Source organism: Gorilla gorilla, chromosome 4 (assembly GCF_029281585.2).
Source record: "Gorilla gorilla gorilla isolate KB3781 chromosome 4, NHGRI_mGorGor1-v2.1_pri, whole genome shotgun sequence".
In the NCBI taxonomy this organism is placed as follows: Eukaryota; Metazoa; Chordata; class Mammalia; order Primates; family Hominidae; genus Gorilla; species Gorilla gorilla.
Window position 1 is genome coordinate 131,297,370 of NC_073228.2, and position 12,963 is coordinate 131,310,332.

Here is a 12,963-nt window from a genome sequence, read left to right on the forward strand (position 1 = left end):
AGGTTGGTATCGAACTCCTGAGCTCAGGCAATCTGCCTGCCTTGGCCTCCTAAAGTGCTAAGATTACAGGCGTTGGAAACACCTTTGTCTGTAACATCCTAATAATAATTGTGCTTCTCTCTAGGGTTGTAAGGATTAAATAAGTTAGTGTGTTAAAACATTTAAAACAGCCCTGAAACTTATCAATATTAGATTTTATTATTCTAGAGCAATTTCTATGAACTGTGTAAATACTAGTGATTATCAGTTTGAGTGCTGTTTACGAGCTGCATAAATATTAGCTATCATTATTTTTTATGATGTCTTTGAATTAAGAATTCCTTCAACTTTTTTTCCCTTATTTTTTCTCTTTCTAAAATCTTGGTCTAATTTTATGACTTTTAATAAGATACTGTCATGTTTGTTCCCTCCTGCCTCCAACTTAGACCCTGTACTTTCTTATTAAATTTATTTCTGAGTATTTTGTAATTTTTTAAAATTTCATTTCTGCCTGTAATTGGATATTTCTGGTTGAAGAAAAACTTGCTTTTGACTATTTACTTTTTAATTTATTCATACTACCAAACTTTCAAGGTAATTTTAATGTTGTTTTTAGCAAACTCTGGAGTTATTTAGTTATACTATCATATCATCTACAAATAAACATAAGTTAGTCTTTTCTTTTCAATATGTATAATGATTATTTCACTTCCTTGAATTATTGCATAAATTTGAGCCTCCAAATTAATGTTGACAAACAGCAGTAAAAGTAAAAATCCCTGTCTTGTTTCCAAATTTATTGGAAATGGCTTCAGTATAGTTTCATGTTTGCTATTGGTATTTAGTAAATTATTTTCTTCATTCTTAAGTAGTTTTTTAAACCCCTTTTTTAATTAAAAATTTTGTTAATAGTAGCTGCTTAATTTCATTAAATGCCTTTTTGTCTTTTGCTAATATAATTACATATTTTTCCTTTAATTTTTCATGCAATGAATTATTGACATCCTTAGTACACAGTTTTTATAAAATGTAATTGGACTACCCAGATTTTGTAACTGACATCCTGGTTTTAGGTTGTATTTTGGATAGATTAGGCTGTTAGATAATTTCTGGATCCATTTAACATCTTATTATAGAAAAATGAGTTGGGGTAAGGGAGGCACAAGACCAAGCACTATCTTAATAATAGTTTCTTGTCATATTTTAGGGCACTAAAATGGCAATATGATCTTTTTTTTGCCCTCTAGGGATTTAAATTTCACATTAGAGGTAGCACAAGAACAATAAACATACAAGGCAAATGAGCTTATACCTATTTCATCTGGAGTACAGGGAAAGGGAATAACAGTTAATTTTCAGATAAATTTTACATTTGAGCCAAGGAAGGCCAGGGGCCAGAGAAAGAGAAGGGAAGTAAAGAGAGAACTTGCTTCTCGACCTGCTGCTCTTGTAACTATTGTTTTTCTGATGAGCCAGTGACATGATTCCTGTTTTCAGCTGTCATCCCTGTCTGGGCTCTATAGTTAACACATATACACAACAAACACATTTGTCACTAGGAAAAGACAGCAACGAATGGCCATGAGGCAGTCTGTGGCGGGAGGTGTGGGGAGAAAGGCCTTGATAGGCTGGGGTCTTAATTTGCCATTTCCCTTGTTTTGAGAAGTCAGCGAAATTTGATCAGTGAGGTTAGGGCAGAGGGCTGCCGGCCCTAGGAGCCTGCACAGAATTCCCAGGATGTGGGGACAGTCCTCCCCGCCAGAGGGAAATAAGAAAAATCCAAACAGAAACCCTGTAGGCTGGCAGAGTAGTGCATGGATTGCCCAAATAAAAGGCTTTGGGGTTTGTGGAAAGGTTGAGAGGATATTGTGGTGAGTAAATGTAACATGACACAGTCAAGTAAGAGTGAAGAGACAATGGTTTCCAGATCCTTAAAAAACACCTTCTGAAGGGGTTAAAAGAGTTTCGAATGCCGATAGTGCTGCCGTAGGATCACTCTGGGCCCTGCGACAGCCTATTAGGGGCCCATGAACATGATTGGTGCTCAGTGAGTATTAGCTGGATGAAGGGATGCATGACTCAGTGATGAACTCTGTTAAGGTGAAGTCCAAAACAGCTCTGCCAAGTCTGTGTTCCATAGTACCCTAAAGGTGAAGATAAATGTGGGTGAAAGGAGGTGAAGTCAAAAATTATAGACAGGAATTGGGGGAATGCAGCATTGGTCGTCAATGGAGGAACTCTTTCCTGTGTCTAGGAGCGTGGAAATGTTGGCTCTTTCCCAGTGCTTTTTACATTTCCCCCAGAGCAGCAGTTCCGGATGTTAGAAAGGTAGGCAGCTGATTCATAGATTCCAGGTTTAATGAAGAATGCGATTCTTTCACACTAAATCATGATTTGGCCTAACCAAATCACTCTAGGGAAGGACATGCTCAGAAGGTCAGGGGTGAAAGCGGTACCTGTCACCCCTTACACGTTAACTCACTTCCTGTTTTCCTTAAGTTCACAATGACATGCAACATAATAATAGAAACAATATTAAAACCAGTCTATGACCCTCATTGGTTTTGGGAATTGATGTGTTAATACTTTATCTCTACTTAATGCTTATCCATTCTTACCAATTCCAGGACATTACTTGAAATGCAAAAAAATTAGAAACCCCAAATTTCCGTATGTCTACTGTGGCTGATATTTATTGCTATATCTTTATTACTTTTCTGCTATCTGTCCTAAGAAAATGCATTTCCTATTTCACTGATTTTTGAGAGCTTTTTCTGTTCCATTTGGAACCGCAGAAGCAGCATTAAGGGCATAAAATTTGTTGGGAAATGGTGCTTCTTGAAGATAAAGAGACCAAGAAGGAGATGAAACTGCTTGATAAAGACTTTTAATGCAGCCAATCAGACAGGCATCAGCTATTTCATGATTATGTTTCTTTTCAAGATGGAAAATATATACTTCTAGAAAGATATCCTACCATTTTCCTTTGGCAGATAGAAGTAGACATAACTATTATTAACAGGATTGTCCTACAAGTGCAACATTGACAAAACATAAAATGGGAATATGAATCCAGCTTAAATAATGGCTGCTTTAGTAAGTAACATTCAAATAGGACTTTTTGTTTTATATTTATAATGCAAACTAGTAGTGTGTTTAATTATAGCTTAGAAAGGTAAATGTGGGTCAAGGCCAGCTATTATAGATTTTATTTTTCCTGAGAAAGAAAGTCTCTGCCAAGATATGATAAAATATACACACTGGTTCCCTGTAATTTGGTAACAGATACTTTCCCAGGCTTCCGATCTATACCACTTTCAACCACTTTTAAAGCTGTGCTTTTTACCAAGTTGAAATAATGAAGATAGTTTAAAACTTAACATTTGGGTTTGTTTTCAAATCCTTTTAGGAGACAGAAAATGATATTATTTATCTTTACCTTTTTCCTTTTGGAACTGACTTGCAAGAAAATCTAACAGACAGGTTGAAAAGTTGTCCTGACAGCCTTCAGTAGGAGCCATAATGAGACCACATTATTGTACCTAAGCATTTATTTCCTTAAAGTTTACATCTTTAAGGAAGAAACTAAATGACTTGGCTTATTGAAGCTTCTTAGAGGTTAAAAATAAAGAGCACCTTTTAAAAATACACTCTGGTCCAAAAATAGGTGTACCCATGTATAACTTTTAGGCACACATTTTATTTTATGCTGAGTATTAGTTCAATTACTCCATAACTTTTCTAATGGTTTGTTGAGCAGTTGAAGGTTTTACCTGTTAACAAATACACCTGAAGATGTCTAGAATCTGTGAAACTAAATTTACATGAGATTCTTTTCCTTGTCTCCATCACATTAAATATATGCTAGAGCCAGAGGTAACCAGAAAAGCATCGAAGGGGCTGGTCCAAGTGGCTCATTCCTATAATCCCAACATTTTGGGAGGCTGAGGCGGGAGCATCACTTGAGTCTAGGAGTTTGAAACCAGCCTGGGTAACATAGCAAGACCTCATCTTTACAAAAAATTTAAAAATTAGCCTGACATCGTGGCGAGTGCCTGTGGTCCTAGCTACTCAGGCGGCAGAGGTGGGAGGGTCACTTGAGCCCAGGAGTTCGAGGTTACAGTGAGCTATGATGGCACCACTGCACTCCAGTCTGGGTGATAGAGGCAGACCCTGTCTCAAAAAAAAGTATCAAGATTTGTCCTCTACACTAAAATAGAATTCCTCCCACCCTGGTATTGTTACTTGTTGCACCCTATCATTAAAAATATGCAAAGTTTTGTGGAAACGCTATTTCTTTGAAGTATGTTTCTTTTCTGCTTCTTTTAAGTGTGCTTGAATTTGTTATTATGCCTTACTGCTCACATTATACAGATCTAAAAAATGCAAGGCTGACCTACATTTTTGACTCTGGTTCTGGCCTGATTTGAGAGCCACATGGGAAGTGGCTGCCGAGACAAAGTGTACCCTTCTTGCGGCAAGTGCTCGGCTGGGCAAAGCCCTGTCTCCTTCCCTTGGCAGAAAGCTCCCCTTCTGCTGCAGAGAACCAGTCACCTGGCCTAGTCAAAAAGAAACTTGGCTAGTCTAAGAACTATTTGTGCTTTCCATGGAGCAATGAGAGATCATTTTCTCTTTTCTATCACGATTCCCTCTAGCAACTCAGCTTCCACCTCATTCGTCTTACCTAGAGCATATCCTTTCTCTTGGACAGAGCTCCAATGCCACTTTTAAAAAGATAATAAAGTGAATTTTTGAGGGCTGATCTTTACTCCTTGCCATTTGGCAGCCCTTCTTCCCAACAGAGGGCAATACCCCACTAGCCAAACATTTCGTGTTAGAAAACTCCAAGCCTTCCTACTGGCAGGCACTTCCCATGTTGGAATCGAGGACGTCTGATTTTAGTAGCTCAGAGTTTCCCAGATCTAAAGAGGACTTGGCTTATTAGTTAAAGAACTTTCTAACTGAGGAGGAATGATTACCATTCAGCTTTGAATAAGAGTAGAAACGTGGCTAAGATTAAAAATTAATGTCCACATAAAAGCCAAGAGAATTAAAATTTAGTTTCAAATTTGACACAAAGTTTTCTCTTTGGAATTGGGAAAGTATGTTTTGAAATTTCATAATTATGGACTAACATTTGAAAATTTCTTTTCCCATTTTCTTAGTATCTACTAAAGTGCTATGTAACTTTGGCAAGCACTAAGTGTAAACATGCCTCATGTCCTAAGCTCCTATTTTTGTTTTGGTTTCATTTTGTTGTTGTTATTTGTTTTGTTTTTGTTTTCTACAGGTCATGCTGCTGTTACTACAATATGTAGCCAGAGTAATGTATCTTAACGCTTTTCATCCCTGTAATGGGACAATCACTAAATAATTGCAAGAGCAAAAAGCAGCTTCGATTTATGCATAACAAAGCCATTCCAAATCAACTGTTTATTTTCGCATGGCACTAACTAATCCTTCTTCTTGCTCCTGCCTCTTGCTTGGTAGGTGCCAGGATGAGTGTCCTGTTGGGACCTATGGCGTTCTCTGTGCTGAGACCTGCCAGTGTGTCAATGGAGGGAAGTGTTACCACGTGAGCGGCGCATGCCTCTGTGAAGCAGGCTTTGCTGGCGAGCGCTGCGAAGCACGCCTGTGTCCTGAGGGGCTGTACGGCATCAAATGTGACAAACGGTGTCCCTGCCACTTGGAAAACACTCATAGGTGAGTGTCAGCTTCCCCTGGAAGGACGTGTCCTGTGAAAGTTTTAACCTCGGTTTTCAGGATTTGGAAGGAGGGATTGATAGAGTGATTCTCACCCCAAGCCCCCTCCTGCCTCTAGGCTACTCTGGGCAAGAATCGCCAAGTAAAAGGAAGACATTTTAACTTAATGTGTGATGGTCTACATTTGAGGTGCTAAAATTGTTCAATGGTTACTAGTGGATAGCAAATTCTATTCTCTATTAATGACCACTGATAAAAACAAAATTTGCTGAGGTTAGTAGAACTTTCCCTTAAGCAAGGGATTCTGTGACATTCCCTTAGAAGCAAAAGATGCAATGAGAGACAAGGAGTTTAGCCAAGTTTAGTATGCAAAAATATCATTAAGTGATTCTTACTGCAGCATCTTTTATTCGACAGCACATCTGTGGAAGAAAAAAAAAGGCTAGAGAGAGGAAGTGAACTGGTGGAAGTTTTGTGAAAGTGTTTCGCATGTGGCTGTCACATGTGAAATATCTTTTTCGAATTGATTACTCTGACATAGAACTCACAAGGGACTTTTAGCTCAAAAACCTCTCCAAGAATTTGAGAACAGGAAACCACGATCCCACCCACCCTACTGTACCTTGTCTGCCCTGAAAATATCTTCTTACCCCTGTTTCTTCTTTCCCTCCCCCAGGGACCAGATACACATAACTTAGAATTCTGGGCCTCCTTTGCAGACTGCTGGAAAAGCTGAGTTTGACAAAAATGTAGTGCGTTATATAGCAGTTCAGATCTTACTAGAATTACTTTATTTGCATTCAGCACAGCTGTTACTTCATTTATACTTCTGAAAGATAACTCGTAGCCACATCAAATCCCAAATGCATAGAAGTTAAAAGTAAACAAAAGCGTGTGGTTGGTCTCTTCTTTAAACCATTGTTAGTAACAAAAATATAGAGTTTGCACTCTGTGTGTGTGTGTGTGTGTGCGTGCACATGTGTATGTGTGCTGTAATACATTTTAGTGGGACATATGAAAGAAGTGTATTCTCAATATGATTCAAGTATCTTTGTAAGCCACATTAGTCAACTTTGGTTTTCTTCATTGGAAAATATTGCCTTTCTTTACTTCACAAGTTTACGTAAATATTTGGGGGAATAAAAATGAATAATCTCCACAGGGTTTTGTTTTTCAACTCTCTAATATTTAAGGAGCTGGCAGGATTAGGGACAAGTCATGAATTTGGGTCCCTTTCCTACAGTATAAGTCTTGTTGCAGCAAAAAGTAAGCCTCATGTAGTGACAACTAAGAACATTACACCAGTGTGCTGTTCCGTTGTACGTAGAGACAACTGAAATCAAATGGAATAATAAATCTATGCAAAGGAAGAGCTCTGCTATGAGAAGAATTGGACAAGCAGAGAGCATATGGGTTTTGTTGGAATTGGATACCATATTAGTAGTGGCAAGGTGCAAAGTGGAGAATTAGTTAATTGATGGCAATACTGTGGTAATTTTGACATAGGTCATATGTACCTAAGCATATATGTGTTAACAAAGAGGTACGTGACATTTTTTGACAATTACATAGATCAATAACACTAAAATCTGTCTAATATTGTATACCAAATAATCTGAATATTTTAAAAAATCAGTCTTTTCATGATTTTGTAAATCATGAAAGGTATTTTTAAAGATTAGCTTTTACGAATTTCTATTAAAACAAGTTTAATGTTGATTATATGACTCTATCTTGTTGAATTAATCATTGGAGCCATCTATCTAGTTCTTATATCTTAAACTTCTATGTGTAAAATTCCTGGAAGCCCAAGGTCCCTTCAAACCAAAAGGCATAGAATCCTTGTATTAACTGAAAGTCTAGTTTGTTCACATTAGCATTTATCAAGCAAGTGGAGCCTTGCTGTTACATAATTTATGATATACTAAAGCCTTCCATTATAATTAATGAGATAACAAATACAGTGTAAATTAATAATGTACATTGCCTTTAGGTACATACTGAGTTCTATGGATATACACATTGACATGTATTTTAGCCATATATTTGGGTAAGGGTTTGTATCAGGTAGCTTTTGCAGCATTAAAAAACAAACAAACAAACAAACAAAAAAACTACTCCAAACCTAATGACATAAAATAACAATTATTTACTAACTGATGATTTTTTGCTTGACTATGTGGGCTAGGCTCAACTTGGTTGTTCTTCTGCTGGTCTCCTTGTGTTCAGCTGGCAGATCAACTGGAGGCTGATTGGTCCTGGATATCCTCACTCACATGTCTGGCATTTGGCTGGGTGATGGGGGTGACTGAGCCACACATCTCCAGTATCTAGCAGGCTAGCCTGGGCTTTTTCACATGGTGACTGGCTTCTAAAACAGAAGACAGTACAGACCCCCAACATACACTTTTTAAGCCTTTGGTTATGTCATGTTCGCTAATACCCCTTTAGATAAGGCAAGTCATCTAACCAAGTCCAGATTCAATATACCCCACCTCTCGATGGGAGGTGTTGCAAAGAATTTGTAGCCATTTTTATTTTGCAGTCTATCATAGAGCTGAAATGAATTTAAATATATTTATAAGTAATATTAGTATTTCAAACTTTAGCAGTATTATTGAGCCTAAAGATATTCACTGTGACCTGGACTTTTCAACTGAAAACTAACTGTTATGGTGGAAATGATTTTGAACAAGAAAATAAAATTTGAGATTTAATAATATTCCACATGCAATATAGAGAGATAGATTAACTGCTTTTGGTAATAAAGACATTTAATAGACATGGACAATCCGGATGTGCCTATTTGCAAATGTCATGTAATTGTCATTATATTTGATCATTAATAACATCTAAGGAAAATGAATAAAAGGAAGTTCAATGACTCTGTTTCAGCCAATATTATATAGTATTGGACTTTTGTTGTAATTCAACTATTAAATCAAACAGTTTCCTGGAATATATGTATATAGTTATATGTGTTTATAAAATGACAACTATTCCCATATGTGTATAATCCTATTTTCATATACACAAAGCAATCTGTTCTTTAGACAGAAAACAGGTAATGAGTATATCACCCTTCAACCTCCAAACTGCTGCTTCTACAACAACATGTAAATCTCATTACCAATTAAGCTGCCTGCATGAGAACCCATCAAATGCCTCCAAAGTGCTCTAGCTTCCTACATCTAATTATAAATTGCAGAATACTAATTTTGGTGTCAATCAATCTGAAAACCAGTGTGCTGCACTAACACTCACTGGGGGGCATTGAATATCAATTTCTCAGCCTGCCTCTTGCTTTGTTGAATTCATTGTCATCCAAATTGTCTATTTTCTTTAACATTATGTCTACACCATGAATACTGTTTTCTACTTTTCAATGTAAAGTAATATTTTCTACCAAAAATATCATTTGTTTTACAATATGTTAAGATAAGGTAGGCTACTTAAACCAATCTATCACTTGAAATATTTCTTTTCCCTTTATCAAATGTAAGGACTTACTGAAGTAAACTTAAAAATTTCCCGTTTTTTGTACAATATTTGTTTTTACTGATCCTGTTGACCCCTTTATATGTGCCAAATTCTAAATCTTAGCAATTCTCCTTCATGTCTGGTCCCCTCAGCAGGCTGTTAGCAAACCTCCCTTTTCTTTGGTATAAAAACAAACCTGGGTTCAAGTTTGATTCTGCCTTACTACCTGTGTGAGACTTTGAATAAATAATTTACCCTTTCTAGGCCTCTATTTTCTCATTTATAAAATGGGATCATACCATCTAGGATGGTTGTGAGGATTGAACTAAATGGTGCTCAGCACATTGCTGAGACTTACTCAGTGCCCAGTAAATGCTGACTCCTGGTCTGTGCGTTCACTTACAATATCATCACAAACATGGTGACATTCATGAGTTGTTCTCTGTGATTTATGGCTATTTCCTTTAAGCCAAGACTTTGACATTTTAAAAACGAATTTTAGAGGAAATCTTCCCCTTTGTATACATGTATACTGAGTATAATTTAACATTGTTCAGTGACTCTGAGATGTCAGGGAGAAGCAGATTAATGTGGCAAAGCTAGATCCCTGGAGTCACATCCACTCTGTATCACCTGTGGCATTTTCACTTATTCATTCAATCTGCATTTACTGTGGGCCTACCATGTGCCTGTGAAAGGTAGCAAAACAGATTTAATTCTTGCCCTCCTGGAACTCACAGTGTAGAAGAGAAGGAAGACATTAAAGGACTGGAAAAATAAACAGAATTATAGATTGTGAAAAGTGAGATGGGAAGAAGGATCAGGGTGGTAAGGAAGAGTGTAAGTGGAGAGACCTACCTTCAATTTGGGTGGACAGGGAAGGTTTCTTTGAGGAAGGGATGTTTAAGCTGAGACTGGAAAGACAAACTGGAGAGAGATAGGCAGAGAGTAAGGAAACTGCATCCTAAGAACATGGAATAGCCCATGTGGACGCCCCTAAGTTGAAAAAAAAAATGATGCTTTTACAAACTAGGAGAAATCCAATGTGGTCAAGCATAGCAATAAAGAGAGAATAATGATGAAAGAAGAGGTTGAGGAGTAGGCAGTGGCCAGATGATGAGGCCCCACGGGCTGTATTTAGGGTGATTGTATATCAGGTTTCACAAGGACAGTCTGGTTTAGGCCTGTTGTCCTAGTATAATTATTAGCAGCTCTCTCTTCACTCTTAAAAATGCCCTGGTTTAGACAATAAATTGTATAGTCACTGTAGCTATATTAAACAGTCTGGATTTTTTTCTAAGGGTAGTGGGGAGCCTTTGCAGAGTTTTAAGAAGGAGAATGATATGATTTACTCTTTAGGTGATAAGGCATGAGTGGAGATGGGCAGCACAGTTGGAAGGCTGTTCAGGAGGTGAGGAGATAGATGGCATTGGCTGGAGCAGAATGAGGACAGTGAAGATAAAGGGATGTGGGTGGATTCAAAATATATTTTGGAGTTAGAATGGTTAAATTCTAGTGATGAGGCAGAAGGAGTTATCAAGAATAACTCCTAGGCCAGGCATGGTGGCTCACGCTTATAATCCCAGCACTTTGGGAGGCTGAGGCGGGCAGATCACTGGAGGTCAGGAGTTCGAGATCAGCCTGGCCAAAATGGTGAAATTCCGTCTCTACTAAAAATACAAAAATTAGCTGGGCATGGGGCACACGCCTGTAATCCCAGCTACTCGGGAGGCTGAGGCAGAAGAATCACTTGAATGGTGGAGATTGTAGTGAGCTGAGATCATGCCACTGCACTCCAGCCTGGGCGACAGAGAAAGACTCCATCTCAAAAAAAAAAAAAGAATAACTTCTAGATAAACTAAGTGACTGATGGTGCTATTTATGGAAATTTGGACAATTAGGGGTAGATACTGAGGGAAAGAACAAGGGCTCCGTTTTTGTTTTTGTGTTTGTTTTTGTTTGAGACGGAGTCTCGCTCTGTCCCCAGGCTGGAGTGCAGTGGCGTGATCTTGGCTCACTGCAAGCTCCACCTCCCAGGTTCACACCATTCTCCTGCCTCAGCCTCCTGAGTAGCTGGGACTACAGATGCCCACCACCACGCCCCGCTAATTTTTTGTATTTTTTAGTAGAGACGAGGTTTCACCGTGTTAGCCAGGATGGTCTAGATCTCCTGACCTCGTGATCCGCCCACCTCAGCCTCCCAAAGTGCTGGGATTACAAGTTTGAGCCACCATGCCTGGCCCAAGGGCTCAGTTTTTGACATGTTAAGTTTGAGATGCTGTGGAGATGCCATGTGACTGCTCAAGGATAAGCAATTGGCCCAAGGATAATAGAAGATAAGCAGACTTGAGTAGTTCTAAGTAGATCTGAGACTCACGCCCTGGTCCTGTGAATCTAAACCTACACTCAAGAAACCACCTCATATGTCGAACTGTACTTAGGTATTCTTCATGCCATGTTTTCTGAGTGTTTGATGAATTTCTAGGCCCTTGCCTGTGAACACTAAGGTGCAGCAGGGGTCTAAAAGTATATTTAAATAAAATACCAAAAATGAGCACCAAACTGTTCAACCCACAGGAATTTTCTGAACAAGGAGGAAGAGGAATATAGGATATAAGATTATGGGGCATCGCTGAGACCCTCACTTGGCAGACTAGGACATCAGGCCCAAGGAAGCTGTATTTCACTGAGGCTACTTAGGTAGTGGGAGAACTGGGATTACATCCTCAGTCTTCATCCCTCCCAGGTTGTCATTCTTTCCAAGAGTAGAAAATCTATGAACAGTCCTCTGATGGGAGGTGACTTAGCAAATGTATGGATATGACACAGGTGTTTGTTTTTGGCCCTAGTTAAGGGGAGGGTTTCAGCTCCATCAGGGAAGGAAGACCATCTTTAAACAGTCTTCCTGTTGTCAGGAGAACTAGTTTGATTGTTAAGATTTTCTAGTGGTGAGAAGCACATGTGTTTTGAGCCAGCATGCCACAGAGGGCCCTATTGTGTCAACTCACTTACGCGTGCATCTCAGCGCAGCTGATATGTCCATTTGCTATGGAGCAACAGCTGGTTGCCTGGTGGGTCAATGCGGCTGCTGTTTCAGGTGGAGACAGCTGCCAGCTACCAGGTATAGGGAACTGAGAGGAGAAACAGGCTGACAAGGTCACTGCTTTTGGTGTTCCTGGGACATCATACTAGTTAACTGGTTTGGTGTTGTCCATTGGATGGAGTATTTTTAGCTCTTCTCATAGAGTTGACCTCTTACAAAATTCGTGCGTTCAATTTAAGAGAATTAAAAAGAATTTCAGACAAAAGGATGTGGTTGTAATACATCCTGCTAGAGATGATGCTGATTTCATACAACATTTCTGTAGTACCCATCAGGTTTCAGCCAATTAATTAAATCATACCAAGCCTGGGAATGAAGTTTGAATTATTCTGCATGGAATTACCCACACATTTAGTGATCATTGCTAAAGCAACATTTGCACAGAAGTTGGGTGTCATGTTTACCCCAAAGTGACTTATTCCTTTCATCCATGTCTCTCAGCTGTCACCCCATGTCTGGAGAGTGTGCCTGCAAGCCGGGCTGGTCAGGACTCTACTGTAATGAGACATGTTCTCCTGGATTCTACGGGGAAGCTTGCCAGCAGATCTGCAGCTGCCAAAATGGGGCAGACTGTGACAGTGTGACTGGAAAGTGCACCTGTGCCCCAGGATTCAAAGTGAGTGACTAGGGCTCTGGAGGAAGGAGAAGAGGGGTGCCGTGTGAAGCATCTCAATACCATGATTTATATGACCTCCAGT

General features: G+C 38.9%; 1 protein-coding gene across 3 annotated transcripts in view; it reads left to right on the forward strand.

Annotated features, from left to right (window-relative positions):
* Window positions 1–12,963, forward strand: part of MEGF10 (multiple EGF like domains 10) — a 233,414-nt gene that overhangs the window by 177,822 nt on the left and 42,629 nt on the right. For all 3 annotated transcript variants that reach the window (XM_063706742.1, XM_063706741.1, XM_063706743.1), the window contains 2 exons: window positions 5,470–5,682; window positions 12,707–12,881. In XM_063706742.1, the coding sequence (XP_063562812.1) occupies window positions 5,470–5,682; window positions 12,707–12,881 (388 nt within the window). The remainder of the gene's footprint in view (window positions 1–5,469; window positions 5,683–12,706; window positions 12,882–12,963) is intronic.